Source organism: Gordionus sp. m RMFG-2023, chromosome 2, assembly GCF_954871325.1.
Source record: "Gordionus sp. m RMFG-2023 chromosome 2, tfGorSpeb1-WG-v2, whole genome shotgun sequence".
NCBI lineage: Eukaryota > Metazoa > Nematomorpha > Gordioida > Chordodea > Parachordodidae > Gordionus > Gordionus sp. m RMFG-2023.
The window spans coordinates 49491607-49510676 of record NC_088776.1 but is presented as its reverse complement, the minus strand read 5'-3'; the positions used below and the strand labels follow the sequence as shown (position 1 = coordinate 49510676).

The following is a 19070-nucleotide window of genomic DNA, read 5'->3' as shown; positions in this document are numbered from 1 at the left end:
TATTTTATAAAATAATGAATCTATTTTAAATACTCTTTTGCAAATTAGTATTTCAACTTCCATTAAAAATACTAGTCTCCCTTCCCTATCTATGCTAAGAATGGGCTATTATTAATAATATTAAAATGTCTGACTATTATAATTAACTAATCATTAAATATTTTATTAATTATTGTAAATATTCATTCATATTATATGCGAGTGTTATGTTCATCAAAAATAAATAATAAAACTGTATTTTATAAACTATTCTAATTTAATTGGTAATGATAATTTAAAAGTATCTTGTATTTAAGATACTCTAATTAGGCAAAAGATAAAAGTATCTTTTATCTTGTATCTTTTTGATATTTTGAAAAAGATACTAGTATCTGTATCTAAGATTCATTTTTTCACAAAAAAACTATATCTGTATCTAGATTCTTTTTCAGGAGGACCTGTCCAACTCTGGGAAATGGTATTGTAGAGTGAAATTTTGGTTCTAATATAATCTTTAAAAAGATGGTCTATCTTATATTAAACTCATAAGAACCATCTATCCCGTAAATAATAATCAGTATTTTTCCCTTAAATTAGGTAATCGGGAATAATAAATAAAATATGATACTTACGCGTTATCCTCAGACTTAGTTTTGGAGAAAAGGTGGTGAATGAACCCAGTCCCACCTACATTATTAGCACTAGAAACCTTACGAGCATCGTTCTGGGAGACCTCAGTCACTTGTTTGTGTTTATTTTGTTCTTCTTTCCCATCGTCGTTACTCTCTCCGTTTACCTGACCTTGAGACAGCTCTGATCCTTCTTTCTCTGACCCCTCTATTCCATCTTGATTATCTTGGATCTGGCCGGATAAGCTTTTATACTCAGATCGCTTTACCACAGTTTTCTCATCTCCGTTCAGTTCTTCGAAATGCTTCTTAGAAATTTCTCTGGAACGCTTAGAACTTCCTTCTTTAGTAGAGCTTTTAGAGGAGCTTTTAGACATATCCGATTCGGAAGGCTCCTCTTGTTCCACCACAACTGAGGGTTGCTGATGCCTCAGTAATATCGAAGTGGAGGTAAGGTATCTTTTTTGCTTCTCTTTCTCTTTGTCGAAGGAGGTAGAAGGAGTTGTTTTCGTCTTAGTATCGCGCGGCTCTGAAAATGTTGTTTTACTGTCAGTCCCTTTGTCGTAGGAAGGAAGTTGAGATGCGTGGGTAACCACTATTATGCGGGGTTCCGAAACGGCAAAAACATGACTTGAGAGGTGAGTTGTAATTTTTTTAAAAAAATGAACATTATTTGAAATAAATTTTGAAAAATAAAATAGAAGCGTGGCCATGATTAGGAAGATATATTTTATACTATCTTATTCCCAAAAATCTTCCATATAATTCAAGTTAACGCGATACTTATAAAAATTATTTGATGTCTGGTTTAAATCGAAGGACGATGTAATTATTATCAAAAGTTCGAAATCGAACCTTGAACTTTAAAGTTATGAATTCACATTCAGAAAGCCATGCCTGACAGACTAGAGTTATACTATTCAAGGAGAATACTAGTTCCACTTTCAGAAACAAATGAAAGCTCTTTATAACTTCTTATATTACTAGTATAATGAAGACATATCATATTAATACTCTGATACAACATCTATTTAATAAAATATAGATCCAATAATATTATTTTACTAGTTAAACATATTTAAATAAAATAAGGCTTAAGCATGGATTAGGCAGTAGCTGAGAATATAATTGTAATTACAAGAAGAAGAAAGCAATAAATAATCCTTTTTATTTATTTATTTCCTCCATTATTTTTTTAAATGTTGAAATTGACATATGACGTTTTGAATATGAAGTTGGTTTTGAAGATACCATCGCATACTACATGAAAAGAAAATCGAAATTATCAACGATATTTTATGCTGAAATTGAATATTATGAATTGAAATATTTAATTTCCTTTAGCAATAACTTTAGAAATTACAAGGTTGTTATAGAAGAAACTTGTCATAATTCGTAAGCTAGGTCTACTGATCTTTAGAATTCAATCTAAGCAAATTTTTCCATTTTAGCTATTATTTTGCTTCTTTTTTAAACTTAGATGGGTTTAGTCCTAGAATAAAATTAAAGCAATGACTAGCATCTAAAACTATATATTAGGTGATTGGAAGATCCCCAAACGAGTTCTTGATAATAAATAAAGTCAAATATAAAAGTATCCTTATATTGTGTGCTGTGAGCCAATCAATGTGATAATGTTTTCCTCCTTAAAATAATACTTATGCTCATAATCCCATAAATAAAATGAACTTGAAGTTCTTACTTATTTAAAGGATGAAAAAGAGCGGATTGATTTGATATGGTTTTCCTATATCAAACAAAGGTTAACTAATTAAATTATATAGTTTAATATAGATAATGCATTGTAATTTCATGTTGAACTTTTTCCTAAAATTTTTGAATATTATTACTTGTAATTGGTTATCAAATTGTTATTTTCAAATGAGCAATTTGCAACAACAAATATAAATATAATAAATTATTCTCTAAAAATATAAAATATGCCCAATTCTGTTTAAAGAAATAAATAGGGGTTTTAAAATTACGTTTTATAATGAGGTGTCGCGTGGTGTCTATCATGAAGGATAGGTTCTGTGTAGGACAATGAATGGGAAAGGTGGGTGCTTAGAAGAGAAACGTCGGCAGCTTCCCTCCTGCTGTTGTAATATAAAATGGCAGGACAAGAATCGACGTCATTATAATCATTATAATCTTTGGGGGTCTCTATGCTGTAATCGGGCGTCATGGACCTGGTTCTTTTGGGGGAGAGAACGATGTTTTCAACGACGTTTCGTTTTAAGTCACCTGCGATTTATATATTATAATATGTTTTTAAATTGTAAAAAAAAATATTATTTGATTGATTAGAAAAAATCACAATTCAAATTTGCGAAATAAATAATTAATTCCTATATTCCAAGCGCTTACTTTGTTTTAAATTGCTTCAGGACATAAACTATGACTCTAAGATCCACCACTTAAAATGGAATTGATTCGCGGTTCAACCCACTGTGACCCTGCCCGCACTAAATATGTAACCTTATAAATTTGGATAAGAGTTACTTATTACTTATAAGGCTTTTATTTTTAACTCGAAATACTCACAAAATTAATAATACTAATATAATTGACATTTTCGCATTTTTGTCAGACATTTTCTCTTTTAATTGAAATTGTTTCCTTTTTTTATGAGAACTGTATTTTATAAATACTACCCTACCTGAATATATATATAAAAACTACCAACTTGATTTCTCTATACGTTATCATTTTTAAAATTAAAATAAAAAAAATTAACATAAAAATATCTTCCGCCATTCATTCACTTCAAGCGAGAACTCGGAATGTTTCGAAATTGAAAAGCGAATCCAGATTCTTGGAAAAAATTTCAGATTCCAGGAACACTTAGAATTAATTAACATTGGTACGGAACATCTTTAAATCTTAAAAGCAACTATAACAACGAGAATATATTTTTTTTAATCTTAAAACAACTGGAATGAATGAAAAATAAATTTTCTAGCTCCAATCCTTTGATTTTCATTTATCTGTTTGTTTTCTCATTCCCGTATATATATATTCTCTTCGCTACATTTCATTACCGGAATGCGTAAATTGAGCGATTTTTGAGGAGTGTGTGCGGTGGGATAAATGCGATAAATCAATGGAAGATTGTATTATGGTAGTAGTGGTGGTAGCGTTTGAGTAAACAGGTTGGTATGACGTCGGAACCACTATTTTTGGCAATATCCTGGGAGAACCTTTTCTATGGCGCGTCTGGTTGGAAATCAAATTAACTGAGAGGGCTTCGGACGTGTCTCGAGGAGATATGGAGAATTCTGAGTAGGTTTAATCGATATATCATAAAATGGCGTGTTATAGGGAAAATGCCAAAAAAAAATTTTTGTCAATAGAAAAATATCGTCAAAAAAATTAATAATATTTATTTAATGTTTATTACTTGATTTTGTGAATAATTCAACGTGAGGAGAAGTGGGTATAGATGGCAGTAACCTCCGACTTAATGATGGAGTGTATGTTATAGAATTATTCAATGTGGATGTGACAGAATGGCTAGAGTAATTATTAGAATCCCTATGGGAAGTGAGCGAATAAGATTTAGGCAGGCAGGCTATGTGATTGGAATACGAGGTCAACGTCGATGTGTCATTGAGACTATTAACGTAAGCCAGACTTGAAAAGGCGTTTTGAGTAGTAAGATTGGTATAAGAGGTGTCGAAATTATTTGAAGAAGCATAATCAGCTACACAATTGATGCTCTGAAAAGCAATGCTAGAATCAGTGGCAGGGATATCACCGTTAGTGTGATTGAATCCTGTAGGTAAAACAAAGTATAATTTTGAGACTATCAGGTTCTGGTTTAAAAGCCAGGCCTTTAAAATCAATTTTTTAAAATTCGGACTAGACCAGGTAAACTTTTAAAAAAACCAGGACACAAGTACCTTTCCTAGTTTAAATAAATAATTATTTTTTTAAATGAATTGAATTTCTCGGAAAGTTCAGACTATTTTCTCCCAAGCCATGTTCCGATTATATATTGTTTTTTAAAAAAATAAAATAATTATAAAAAAACAAAGATGTAATTTGTTAAATCATCTAATTCCTACTAATACGGCGTTAGTCAAGTTTTTACGCTAAAAAAATTGACTAGTCATAACTTGAAATTAAGGCAAATTCTTAAGTATACTTTTTAAGCCGTTTTAGGGTTAGCTAAGGTTAGGTGAATAAGAAAGTATCCTAAAATTAGCAAATTATAGTTTATTGGACAGGCAATGGATATTCAGCTTGTAAGAATAGAGTATATTTGATATAGATTTTTAGATATATAATTATTAATTGTTAATGTTTTCCATTAGAAGAGAGGGGTAAGGTAAAAATGAATTACGATTTAAAATTTTACATAAATTATATGTTATATTTCAATGTTTGAAAAAAAAGAAAAGTTGTAATAGATGATTTTTATTCTTCTCAATAATTTTTTTTAAAAAATGTTATAGGTGTATTCTGTAGTTTTTGAAAAATAATCATTTTTCTACTTATTGGGTAGGTTATAAAATTTGGAAGAAATGTTAAATTTATTTTAAAAAATAATATGTTTGTAAAAAAAAAATATGCTCTAAAAAATGTGGAGATTTTACATTTTATATTAATTTGGAAGAAAAATGTAATTATTACTCGAAGTATCACTAACTCCGTTGGTCAATGTAGAGGGTTGATTGAATTGATGGGCGGAGGCGTTGTGATGATGCAGGGCGGGAAAATTAGCGTCGCTTATGTAATCGCTATCTTCTGAAAACCCGGTGACTGTGTTATAAAAAAAAATTTGAGTTATTAAATTATAAAACAATTTATGTACAAGTGAATTTTAAATTTATTGTCACGTAATTCCTTGTAATTTACCAGCTAAAAAAGGAATCAATAATTAATATTCAGGCTATTCAACATGCAGCAAAAGTAAAGTTTTTTATATTAAAAAAATTTATCGCTTGTTAATAGCTTTTTCTACCAGTAGTTTATAAAGAAATAATAAGATAAACAGAAATAATCCCTAACTCTCGCTTTTCCCTTAATAATAAAGCTACGCATTTAAAGGGTCAAAAAAAGATTTGATGAGATAATTATCCACTTATCCACCAAAAGATATTAGGCATGCGTATTGGATATTAAACATAACTGTGATAATTAGCAAAAAGATATGTCCAAGAAAAACATAAAAGAGACAAGATAGGCAGCCATTCCATGCAACTAATTTTATTCTTAATTATTTTTTCTTAGATTAATTTACGATGGACTAGATTTGGATGCCTCCGCCTTTGATTTTGCAAAGTTGTTAGCTAAATTCAAACAAAAAAATTTATTGAATAGGAATTAAGGGTATTTATAGGCAAAATATTTCGTATCAGGTCAATTGAGTAAAACATTTATCGCGAAACTTTTATCGCGAAGGAATTTTAGAGCAAAGATGAGGAAAAAAATTTCTCGAAACATTGGCCAGTCAATACATAATCATATACTATGTGTTAACTGGCCATAATATATTATTTAAGAATTTTATTATAAATATGAAATAATAAAATATTAAGTACTTGTAAAAGACCTACATTAATATTTCTACATTTTTTAGTTATATAAAAAATTAATTATACATTAATTTAATTAGTATTAAAATCTCAATTTATTACCACATCTATTTAATGATTATATTATAAATTAATATCTTAATTATCATTATACTAAACATTCTTAAGCTTGTACATCCTAAACATCTTTAAGCTTGTACATCATTTTATTTCACCAAATGTTGTTTTGCAAGAGCTTTTCATATGTGCGAATTATGGCCAATCAATGCATGGCCAATCAATACTCACCTCTCTATTATTATTAAGCGCCTTTATATGTCTATTAAATAAATCTTTTAAAGTCTAATTTTTAGTGTGAATAATCCTAAATGCCTAAGGATAATATTTATATCCTAAGGATAATATTTATATTAAATATCAGTAATCTAAATTAATAATTATTTCACAAAACAAAAAAATGTGTAACGTGATTTTTCCAGAAAGAGGTACTAAAAACAGTTTATTTGAAATATTTTTTTATTGAATTGCTCTATTCAATAAATGAACTTAGGTAAGGTACATATCATAAATATACACATTTTGACCAATTATGAGAGAAATTGATCCAATAGATAAAAAGTTAAAGGGTGATGGCCAGTCTTCACACATATGGCACATTTCCCCTACTATATTTTTCGTTCTATCATGATGCCAATTATGAAAATTTTCTTATTTTGGTAGTAACTTTTTATTTATACTGTCAACCAAACAAAATTATCAGCGGCAGGTGCGAGTTTTAAAAATCTAATTAGTCAGCGTAAACTTAGGCGGCGTAAATCGATGCCCCATAAATATTTTTATTTTTAAATTGATAATCGAATTTTAAATTAAAAATAAAATATACACAACAGAAATATAGTTATATTTTTAGACTTTATATAAAAGAAAACCAATTATGAATTTAACCTCAATTTTGTAATTTTATAGTACATGAATGAATTCTTAAATTCACCATCAAGACAGGGTAGAGAAAGCCCTTTGTCTAGGTGTGCTAGTTGCCAGAACAAAAATTTTTTAGCTGGCGTGGTAAGATTGTAAGATTCGATCTTCTTTTCTCTCCAAAAATTAAGAAAACATATCCAGAGAATAGCGTTTTTTAAGATAAATATGGCATTCCTGTTCTTAGTCACTTAAAATGGAATTATTAATTTACTAGTTGTAGAATTTTTATTTTCTAACCTTATCAAAGAGTATGTATTTGATATCTCCTCTTGGTTTTCAATTTCTAAATTTACTAATTTAATATCATGCTCTATAGGTTTAAGGTGTTTAATAAATTCCGAAGGTGTGCAATTATGCTCTATTAGATATTTTGTCACAATGTTTAATTTATAAAATCTTAGGAAGAAAAAAATAAAAAAATTTTTAAAATAAAGTAAATTAAATACTTATTACCTACATATAGCAAACAGGTAATCCGTAAGGCAAGTTTTTTCTAACATATTTTCTTTAAGTGAAATAATTTCCGAGATCATAATCACTTACTATTAAATGCATCTATTTCACTTCTGAAAAGTAATGCTGAGCTCTACCCTTTTTTGGTGAAGATAGATATTCAACTGTTTTATTTTTTAAAAAAACTAATAGTTGTTCTATGAGATCCGATTCATAGTTTGAAAATTTGAGATGATGGTTTTAAATTATTTTCAAAACATTAGTAATTAGATTTTTTATTTGTTCCAGATATGCTTTCGAGCTTAATTAAAATTCCATGCCACCTGGTTGGGACATTTAATTTTAATGTTCTCATTTGAGAGGCATTATTAATATAATCCTTGGAATCACCAATTTGAGAACTTGTATTGTGGTGATTAGTGCTATCAGGATCTATTACATCCGATTTGGATCTATTGTACTTATCGATTTTCTCTAATGACATTATAAAATTACAACAGGGATGTTGACCAATTATTAGAATAAAAATGTATAAAATATATAAATTATTTTTAAAAAGAATTTATGCGTTAGCCGTGCGCCAAAGTTAGGGCGGCGCGACACCGTGATTTTCACAATGCATTATCGGCGTGATCAAAAATATCGCCGGCAATAGGTCTAATTACAATTAAGCATAATGACTTAAGCTTCAGAATTAATGCTTGCAAAATTGGCAAATTTAATGCTTAGTTGCGTCTTGACATTAGATTCAGATTCTCAAAATTTATGAAAATTATTATTTTACTTTTTAATAAACAGAAAAGATAAAAAAAAATATCCATAAATATCGTAAAATCATAAGATAAAATATTTTTAATCAAGTACTAATCAGGCAATAAATTTTGCCACAACCCAGATATCATCTTCACCAGTCAAGGTTAACTAACCCCAATGATAAATATATTCTTAAAGCCGCGATTCTTATAAAATATGACTTCGAAAAAATATAGGACATAGTTGCATAGGAAATTAAATTCCAATAATAAATTTTCTAAACCAATTCTAAGCCCAATAATCATTATTTAAATTTATTAAGGCTAAAAAAATTAAAAGCATTTCTATTTTTTTAAAATATTATTTAACTTATATTGTCTTAAAAATAAATGTTTTTAAAATAAAATAGTCACTATTAGAAATTATGGCGTTATTTAATTCGTGTTAAAAATTTTGCCATAAAATCTATTTGCGATAAAAGTTTTGCAAAGGCGAATAGTTTGGCTGAATTGACATGGAGCCAAATTTTTAAGAGTGACCGGAAATGCTTATAATAGTTAAACTTTTAATTAAAAATTATTTTATTTAAAAAAAATATTATTATAATTTTCATTACTTCTTGATCCATAATGCTGTTCAGAACTTCCAACTTCTGTTGAAGTTCCAAGGCTTCCGCGTCCTGAAGATCTGCCGATGAAACGTTCATGAACGAATTCAAAAATTATTTTTTATTGTAAATAATGTTATTTATTTCTTAAAAAAAAGATTAAAAATTTTATGCCACTTAAAAATTTTTAGAAAAAATATATTATTTCGAGAAGAGAAAAAACCCCCGCTTTAGACCTATTTTTTATATAAACGCAAAAGCTAAAAATCAGAATGTCTTTTCCGCTAAAAAAAATTTTTCTCTCTTATAAAATATATTTGTTAAATTTCCTAATTTTCTTTTAAACGCAATTTATTTTTTTTTACATTTTATGTATATAAAAATAAGCGCTTGATTTTATGAAATGTTTCCCCCTTTTCGTTATTGGAAAAATAGCAGCAAAAAAATTTTTTCCTTCTTAGAATGAATCTTCGGAATTAAAATTATAGTATAAAATATATTAATAATAAATATAAAAATGGTTAATGTCACATTCGTATTTTTAAAAAATCTTCATATAAAATGACATGCTAATTAATAAGAAGGAAAAATATTTTAATAAACGATATTATATAAATTTATATTATCCTTTTCGATATTCTTTATTATGTGCAAATTTCAAACTATTTCTCTTAACTCAACATTTCCTCATAAATTAAGAATGATTTTAATAAAACCTCAAAATGAGTTTCAATTATAAAATATAAACCATATGGCAGTTCAAAATGAGCATCTATGAGCACTTTGTGTCCAGTAGGTGTGCAGGTACCAACAAGTATACCGTCTCGCATTTCTATTTCACTATCCATGGATAACCATTTACCTTCTCCGTTCTGCGAGAAAAAAAATACGCGAATTTCAAACAAAAAAAAGTAAGTAACTTAAAATAGTTGTTTATTTTAACTTAAAAAAAATTCTATTAAAAAAGAGGTACTTGATTGGTATGGGGTAATAAAGCCAAGGACACCCATTGAGTCCCGAGTAATTTGTCCCATAGCATACCTTTGTTCCATAATTCTATAATTAATCCAATGTCGGTGCGAGTTGTTTCGCTATAATGTTTTTTTTGTAAATTATAATCAATATAATTTTTTCTCGTTGTCAGAACTTTTTCTTAAAAAAAGGATGGCGGCAGTCATGACAGAAATAAAAATTAAATGCTATTATATAGTTCCAATCCAATGACCATTCTATGAAACCAAATGTTGGCTTAATAATGTATAAAGGATTTTTTATTTATTTAAGTCCTTCTATCTTACTTTATTTCTTTGGGAGTTTTTCGAGTTAATGGATAAACAATATAAAAATATAAAGGTCAATGATAAAAAAATACTAACAACATAAAATCTTGTTCCCAGCATGGATTAATTCCTTTTACGGCGACTGTCGTCGATTTAACGCTTTGCAATTTTAGAGTGACATACGTGTAAAAATCATCTTGGGAATAAAAAATTATTTTTTTTAGTAGAATTTTTTATATAAATGAGGAAAGGAGGTGATGTGTAAAGGTCAATTTTCAGGCATAGAGATGATTTGGTGATAAAAATTAGCAAATAGTGCAAGAATATAAGAAGATGAAAAGATCGTTCTTTCTTCTTTCTCTTTTCATTTAAATGTCTTTCTTTTCTTTACCTTCTCTAAATAGTATATAAATTTTTTAAAAAACTCCAGAATTTGAAGACAAAGGATAGAGAAATATGATCGGTTAGAATTACAAATTTGGTATAAAGATAGAGAAAGAAAATTAAGGTTATAAAAAATTCATATTTTATTTATTCACCTGTATTTCCCAATAATTGAGCACTCTTCACTGCCAATCGAAATAGTAAATATAAATTTTTTTTTAAATTGAAATAAAAATATTATTTTAAATATTTATAATGATGGGAAAAAAACAAATTATCACAGGTTTTGGAATAAAAAAATAAAACTATCTTCACTTCCTACATAAATATTGTCCAGCCAAATCGATTTTTGGAGCCCGAATATCGGTGGTAGATTCAGGCCCGGCACAACATTCGGCCTTCTAACTGAAATTAAAAAATATATCTCAAACTTAAAATAATTTATTTTATTCTCTAAATCCCTTCGTCTTATTATTAATATTTGTATTAAGTTTTAAATATTCATATTTTATATTTCGATTTCTAAACATTTAAGTAAATTAAATGAAACTTATTTTAAATAATTTTTAGATATAAAAATAAATGATAAAAAATTGAAAACATCGGGATATATAAAAGCGTTCGTTTTCTAAAACATAACCGGTATTTTTAAAAAAAATTATTAGCTGCTTTTTCCCTGATGAAGTCGGTAAAGAATAATTTTTATAAAAATCAAACATTTATAGAACTTCAACTCCATCTACTGATTTTAATTGTTTGATATAAAATCAATCTTTTTTGGGGTCCAGACCATAGGTGTTATTAAAAAATATTACGCAAGCCTTGAGATTTTGATAATGGATGGCAGAACGGTTTAGACATCTATTAACGGAATCTCGAGGCTTGCATAATATTATTTTGGCTAAAATCTTAATTTAAACTCCGCTGAGCTATTGAAAAATATAAAAAGCAATATATAAAAATTTAAAACTGTGACCAAAACTTATTAATCAAAAGTGATTGATAATAATCTTAAAACAATTCGGATATAAATTAGAATTTTAGCAATATAAAGGTAATAACTTTCACATTATTTTTTAAGCATAAAATCATGAGGTTCAAGGACCAGTTCCCAACATTTTTGGCGGTTGATTCAGGTTCGGATAGAAAATCATTTAGCGGTTCAGGTGTGATAAAAAATATCAGTGTTTCGGTTTGGATCCCCAACTATGAATTTTGAAAATAAGGAGTCAACAAGAAACTATGCTTTTCGGCTCCGTGTCCAAAAGATATCGGTTTTCAATGTAATATTTTTTTAAAAAAATCTTATAAAATATATTTTGCAAATAAACGGCAGAGTTTAAAAAAAAATAACGGGCCACAAATTTGTAAATTATATCCTGAATATAAATTAATTGTATCGCCTATGATGTAAAGAAATATATTAAAGAGTTTAACGACCAATTAATCAATTACTAAATAGAGATATTAATTAGTAATCAATAAAAATTTCACTGAAAAATTTTTTAAAATTGAAATTTATAAATTTTTAAAAATTATATGATTATTTATATTTTACAAGAAAAAGTTTATAAATGTTCCTCTAATAACCTCTATATATGTTATCTTGATAATTGTTATATAAAAAATAAATAGGAGAGGGGGGCTAACCGTATGCGGCAACATAAATGATAATTATGTTTTTGTATTTTAAGCCCGCTTATTTCTTCAAGGCCGGATAAACAAAATCAATAACTAAGTGGATCAATTGATTAATTACTTATGTCAATATTTAATTTTAAATAATTCGTGATAGATTTTTAAATACATATTTTATATAATAAATACCTTGCAAAAAAAAACGTAAAAAAAAATGATGCACTATTTATATTATACATGTATTATAGGTAATAATATTAACAAATTCGTGATTGATTAGAACCTGGAAAAGGGAATTTAATTAAGCGTAATCTAGGGGGATATTACGTTTCTATATATTAAATATAATAATTATGAAGAAAATGTGAATTTCTTATTAAAGGTAATTTAAATATCTTTCGCTCATTAAAAAAAATAAATTTTATGTTATAAGATTTCCGGGTTTTGAACATATTTTTTATTGTCTCGAGTTTTTGCTTGACTATTACTTTTAGTCATGATCGGAAGAACTCGACTAATTAACACTACTTCTCTTCTTTCGCATTTTTCCAAAATTTAAATATAATTATTAATTAATATAAAAAAAATAGGGAAGGGAGGTGTAAGGAAGTGTGTGGGTAAGAAGGGAGATACTCTTAGAACGTGGGAGGGGGGATTAAGAGATGCCAAACGTTGAATCCTGCAGGATCGGTCAGTCAGCATGATTTGTGAAAAACTTCATCAATAATAAGGAATGAGTATCTAACAAAGGTAACTACTGGGTGGCAGTGAGTTCAGGTTAAAAATAAATCGATTTTGGAATTTCCTTTTTTGTTAATTTTGACTTGGTATGGTAAGAGGGGGGTAAGGAATATATTGGGTATGGCTAAATCGGTTCAATCTATCAGCGCGTGACGGAGAAAATTCGTCAACATTAAGGCGTTTTAATTTATATTAATTTCTTTCAAATATTGACATTTTCGGCTAAAAACTGGGACTCGTCAATTTTTTATCAGGCTAAAAATTGGCTTAAACGGTTTATAGTAATTACCAAACCAGTAAGGAGTAATCTCGTCATTGATCTAGGGGAAGTATAGAAGTGCTTAAACATTTACTTATTTTTATCAAATGAAAGTGTCAATATAAATCTTAATATACTATTTAGAGGGAAAAAATATCATATTATAATCCTCTTCTACTTCTATCGTTTTTATTTGTTTCCGTCCTTAATTGATTCGTTTGTTAAATCGCGCTTTATCAGATCATTCATAAACGCGAAGTTTAATTTATTTCTCTCGAAATAAAAAATGAACCTAAGAAAAGAAAAGAATCCTTTGAAATTTTAAATCTTAACAAATCATTTAGGGAACTAAAAAAATGACAGTATTAAAATTGGATAATAATATTTATAAATATAAAAAAATATTTATTTTTTGTAAAATCGATATATCGTGTAATGTGTATTTGTAATTATCTATTAGATCAATTTATTTTTTTTAAATAAAATATTTAATCCTCCCTCATATTAATAAATTTTCAAAAGAAAAAAAGACTTAATGGTATTATAAATAGATATAGACATTTTACTACTACTTTAAAAATACTTAAATTTGAGAATATATTATAAAAAACCATTAATCTTATTTTAATGCATATATTCATGACGTAACAACCAGGGTAGAAGACGGAGCTACATTGATGCACGCCTGAAAATTTACATGGAAACCACAATTCTTTTTTTTAATCACCCGCCAAACAATGACTTTCTTCATTTCAAACCAATTCCATCTTCTATTCATTCCTACCCTCCATTTCTTCCTTTTCTCTTTATTACCAAAATTAAAAATTATAACTATGAAATAAAGTAGCTCGAATATTATAGGGTTATAAAATAATTAGAGGTTTCTAAACTCATTAAAAATTTTATTCAAGGTCACGCAAATAAATTCAGTTTGTGAAAATGATTAAAAAAACTGAATACATAATCCGTATAAATTAACTACAGAGGGTAGTTTTAAACAATATTTCGATTACTTTAAAAATATGGATATTTTAATAAATACAACTAATAATCAGATGATAAAAATTTTAATGTGCAGACGATAGAAGTATCCAAATTTTTAAAAATAATATTTAGCTTTGGGTTGCCATATTTTATACCTAAGCACTCGACTCCACTTTTGGTCGAAATTGAATTGGTGTTTAAATTATTATCCTTAGAGATCCCTCCACTTCACAAATACATCAACCCCCCCCCCCCACCTCCAAGTTAAATCTTAAATATCGCTGCTTGATTATTAAGGGTTCTATCTTCACTTTTTGTCGAAATTAAGTTAGGGCTGAAATATTATTATGGGACCCTTCCTTTCTACCACTTTAAGTTCAAAAATAGCCCTTAAATTAATTTCAAATATTTTTTTTTATATAATTCAAATATAATTCCTATAATAATGACCAGATGGCATGTTGTTAATTTTTTAAATAGTTCAGTAAAAAATGATAGATAACAAGTAAGACTTTTATTGATAAAAAATAAAATAAAATAAATGACAAGAAAAAAATAATGGTTTATTTTCGTATTTTATTTATATTTTATAGGTTTTTAATATTATAATTATTTTTATTTTAAAAGTAGCAATGAACTCCATCTAGCTTTAATATATTAGTGCAATATAATATTATATTTTTTAAAAGTCCAGATATCTCAAAAAAAGAAGAGATAATTTCTATTAAAAATCAATTTTTAGTGATTAAATTTTATTTTGAAGAGGGACACCCATCACTGGCTAATAATGAAATTCATCGACATGATAAATATTTTAAATTTTTTGACGGTGATCTCTATTTTGCGCTTCTCTAATAATATTACTTTCCTCTTTTATATATCAATATATTCTGGCGCGTAAGCAAGGGGAGGGGGTGGGGACCCCATCGCATATTTGCCTTTTCTCAGAAATATCATATTAAGCTAATAAAAAATTCCCCCAACCCCCAACCTCCCTTCTCAAAAAATGTATCACTATTTTTTAGAAGAATAAACATTTTTATATTCAAAAAAAATGAAGACCCAAAATTAGTTTTATAAAAATTTGATATAGCCAAAGTCCGACAAGTCGACCTAAAGTTCTCCAATAAAATTTATGGGGAAACCCCCCACCTAATAGAGCTCCTCTCCCTTCTTAGCAAAATCCTGGATACTCCTATGAATAATATTTATTTTTTATTTTGTTTCTTTTCCCTTTTTCCAAGTATATTATATACCAAAATAATTCAAATCAACTCATGATATTCAAATGAATCAGGTTCTCCCCGTCTGATGATATTAGTTTTTATATGTTTTTTTCATAGAATATCTAAATTGTGGGTTAATTATCATTATATATCAAAAGAGATCATTATACTGTTGAATGACAGCAGTTGTTCCCAAGAAGGTTAGGACCTGGACTGAGATAGCAGAGCGAGCTATTTTGACTCGGATTTGACTCCCCATGCCCAGAAACTATTTATTAAAAAAATCTGCAGAATTCACTTTCGCATCGGACCGTAATCTCTGAAAATGGGTGTATAATTTTATTTTATAATAAAGTATTCACCTACATGTCTAGAAATTCAAAAAAAACACATAAGAATTTGACGGGAAAGTCATCAGCTAAGGTAAAGTCCGTGATTTATTTTATAAAAAATCATTCTTACAAGTAAAATGATTTCATTCAAAAACAATTCGTATAAAAAAATAACTCATTATCAAATTGTAATATGAAATTTTTGCAAATCGGTAAAATTAATGGACATGTGACTCCCTTTATTTTTCATTGTGAGTTTAGGTCATTGTGAGTTTAGGTAAGTTTATATGAGATAACTACCATCCTCCACCTAAAAAATACAAACGTGGCTCTCATTTTATCGCTTAAACCCTGATATAATAATGATGATCTCGATTGCATTTTTGAAGGTATGTGAACTTTCTCCAGTTAATATGATGAAATTATCATTAGAATAAAAATATAATAAAAGTATTACTAATAATAATTTTAATTTTAAAATAAAAAAGGATATTAAATGACTAGTTTTATAGAAAAACAAGATGAAAATATGATATATGGTTTGATTTATTGCTAAACAAATATAACTGAGACGTTCTGCTGAACAGTTTAATTGTTTTGATGTTATTAACACCGCACACGTGGTTGTAACTAAAGAGGATATTTGGGGCCAGATCGAATTAAAGAAATAAATGCCCTATCAAATGAAATTTCATAAAAAAATAATAATTTATGTTTGATGCCCTTCACATTTAAAATTAAATTTTATTATGCCAAATGTTACCGAATTCAATTTATTACAAATTATTTATATTATCCTAATTCATATTCTAAGCAGCTTATTCATGTCACGAATCTTATTTTAAAAATGAAGAATCTAGTATTATATCGTATGAGAAAAAGATAATAAAAAGAATAAAATAGATATACGCAATTTATAAAAATGTCTCTCTGCTTTCCTAAGTGAAAAATTCAATAAAGTCCTGACTACATACTAAATATATTTCACAATCAGAATATTAAATGGTTATAAGGGGTAGGTAGGGGTAGTATGAGAAAAAAAATCATACATGTCATTACGACGAAATATATTATCGAGGATAATTGCGCGAATGCAACCTCAAAAGCAATATTGCAAATGCATTGCAGTGAAGAAGATATTAATTATCGCGAATACGATGAATTTATTTTCGCAAAAATATTACCCGAATATATTATACTGAATGATATCACCGTGAAAACAATTTCGCGAATGCATTTACAGTGCATGTATTACCGCAAAAACATTCCCTTGTATATCAAATGTACTAGAGAGAAAGCATTATCGTGAATAATTACCACATGTAATGTCGCGATTTTTAAATAAATTTTTATATATTTGTCAAACTCAAATGATTGATATGATCAGGGGTTCGAACCGAACCGAACCGCAAAACCGGAATGAACCGTTATGATGTTCTGAAACGTAACCTTAACCGAACCGTTATGAAGAAAATATTAAAAGAGCAAACCGAACCGTTATAAATATTTTTAACCGGTTTAAACCGGTTCAAAACGGTTTTAAAAATAATTAATTTTAAATTATTAACCTAAATTTAAAATTTTAATTTTCCTTGGGGGCATTTTTTAAATTGGTGATTTCTTTTCAAATTAAATATTTCCATATTATCAACATTATATATCAAATTAAATATTTTTATATTATCAACATTATATATCAAATAATACCAGATTTGTTGTTTTTTCTTTAAATACTTAATTTATAAGAGATTAGACAATTTATCTGTTAATTAGATAAGATATCTTAAAATCAGACATAATTATTCTTGGCTAAATTAAATTTTTTATCTCATTATAAAAACTTGGATCATAGAATTTAAATGACAATAAATAAAATAGTCAGCAATATTTTAATGATATAATAATTTTTTATTTATAATCATTGTTTTTTTAAATTCAGAATTCTAATATTATAAATTATTTATTATTATAATATGTTAGTTAGCATTTACCATTATCATATATGCAAAATAAAAAAATATGATTAAAGGGCATTTGTAATGAATATTTTTCTAAATCTGTATTTTTAAATAATAAAAATCTTACTATAAATAGTTTAAATAAGTTAATTAACATTGCATTAAATTATTTTTATACTTTTATTTATTTATTAATGTGTTTTATATTTAAATAAACTTACAGTGAATTAAAAATAGGAATTACATTTTGATGTTAAACTAAATATAAATACTATAGTTTAACTTAAATTACCTATTCTGTCATATTATATTAACATCTAACAGAAATAAAGTACTGACCAATTTTTATATAATATTGTTTTACAATAATTTCTTATTAATTGATATATTCAAAAAAAGTTTATCTTAGTTTATATAGAATATATCAGAGTGGGTAATTTGAATTAAACTATACTAGTTATATTTAGTTTAACATCAAAATGTAATTCCTATTTTTAAATGTAAGTTTATTTAATATTAAACACAAATAAATAAAAGTATAAAATAATTTAATGCAATGTTAGTTAACTTATTTAAACTGAAGATTTATAGTAAGATTTTTATTATTTAAAAATACAGATTTAGAAAAATATTCATTACAAATGCCATTCTTTAATCATATTTTTTTTATTTTGCATATATGATAATGGTAAATGCTAACTAACATATTATTTTAATAATAAATATTAGAATTCTGAATTTAAAAAAAATATGATTTTTATAAATAAAAAATTATTATATCATTAAAATATTTATTGCTGACCATTTTATTTATTGTCATTTAAATTCTATAATCCAAGTTATTTAAAAAAATAAAAATGAAGGTAAAATTGTTTCTATTAAGCTTTTTTATTTATTCTATTTATATAATAAAAGATTTTCATCTATCATCATATAGCTTTTTAGTTATCTATTAAATGGTTCGGGAAAAGTCAAATCCTGTGCGTTCCTATTTTAAATTAGATATCATTAAAAATCAATCTATTTGTAAAATAGAAGATTGTGGTAAGATCTTAATTGGAGACCATGCTGCAAATCTTGAACGACATATAGAAAGATTCCACAATAGGGAATTCAAATTATTAAGAAAAAAGAAAGAAAATTTGACTATTAAAAAAATTCCAATAACGAAAACTGCAAACCAGTATAATACCATCCAAGATGCTTTTAAGTCCAACACTACTACAATACAAATCAATATAAATAAAGAAAATTTAATCCGCTCCTGCACCGAGCTAATAACAGTTCACGGTAGGCCAATAAAATCAATTGACGACAAAGCATTTC

General features: G+C 27.0%; 1 protein-coding gene across 5 annotated transcripts in view; it reads right to left on the bottom strand.

Annotated features, from left to right (window-relative positions):
- LOC135923965 (protein unc-13 homolog A-like) overlaps positions 1 to 19070 on the bottom strand; it is a 76059-nt gene that overhangs the window by 47667 nt on the left and 9322 nt on the right. For all 5 annotated transcript variants that reach the window (XR_010571307.1, XM_065459001.1, XM_065459000.1 and 2 more), the window contains exons 2-12: positions 10762 to 10791; positions 10319 to 10418; positions 9916 to 10033; positions 9691 to 9814; positions 8952 to 9022; positions 5854 to 5902; positions 5244 to 5372; positions 4009 to 4383; positions 3650 to 3886; positions 2594 to 2852; positions 612 to 1238 (exon numbers count right to left, since the gene is read on the bottom strand). Coding sequence is in view for 4 of the 5 variants with exons in the window: in XM_065459001.1 (XP_065315073.1) it covers positions 612 to 1238; positions 2594 to 2852; positions 3650 to 3886; positions 4009 to 4383; positions 5244 to 5372; positions 5854 to 5902; positions 8952 to 9022; positions 9691 to 9814; positions 9916 to 10033; positions 10319 to 10418; positions 10762 to 10791 (2119 nt within the window). In the remaining variant the exon portion in view is untranslated. The remainder of the gene's footprint in view (positions 1 to 611; positions 1239 to 2593; positions 2853 to 3649; positions 3887 to 4008; positions 4384 to 5243; positions 5373 to 5853; positions 5903 to 8951; positions 9023 to 9690; positions 9815 to 9915; positions 10034 to 10318; positions 10419 to 10761; positions 10792 to 19070) is intronic.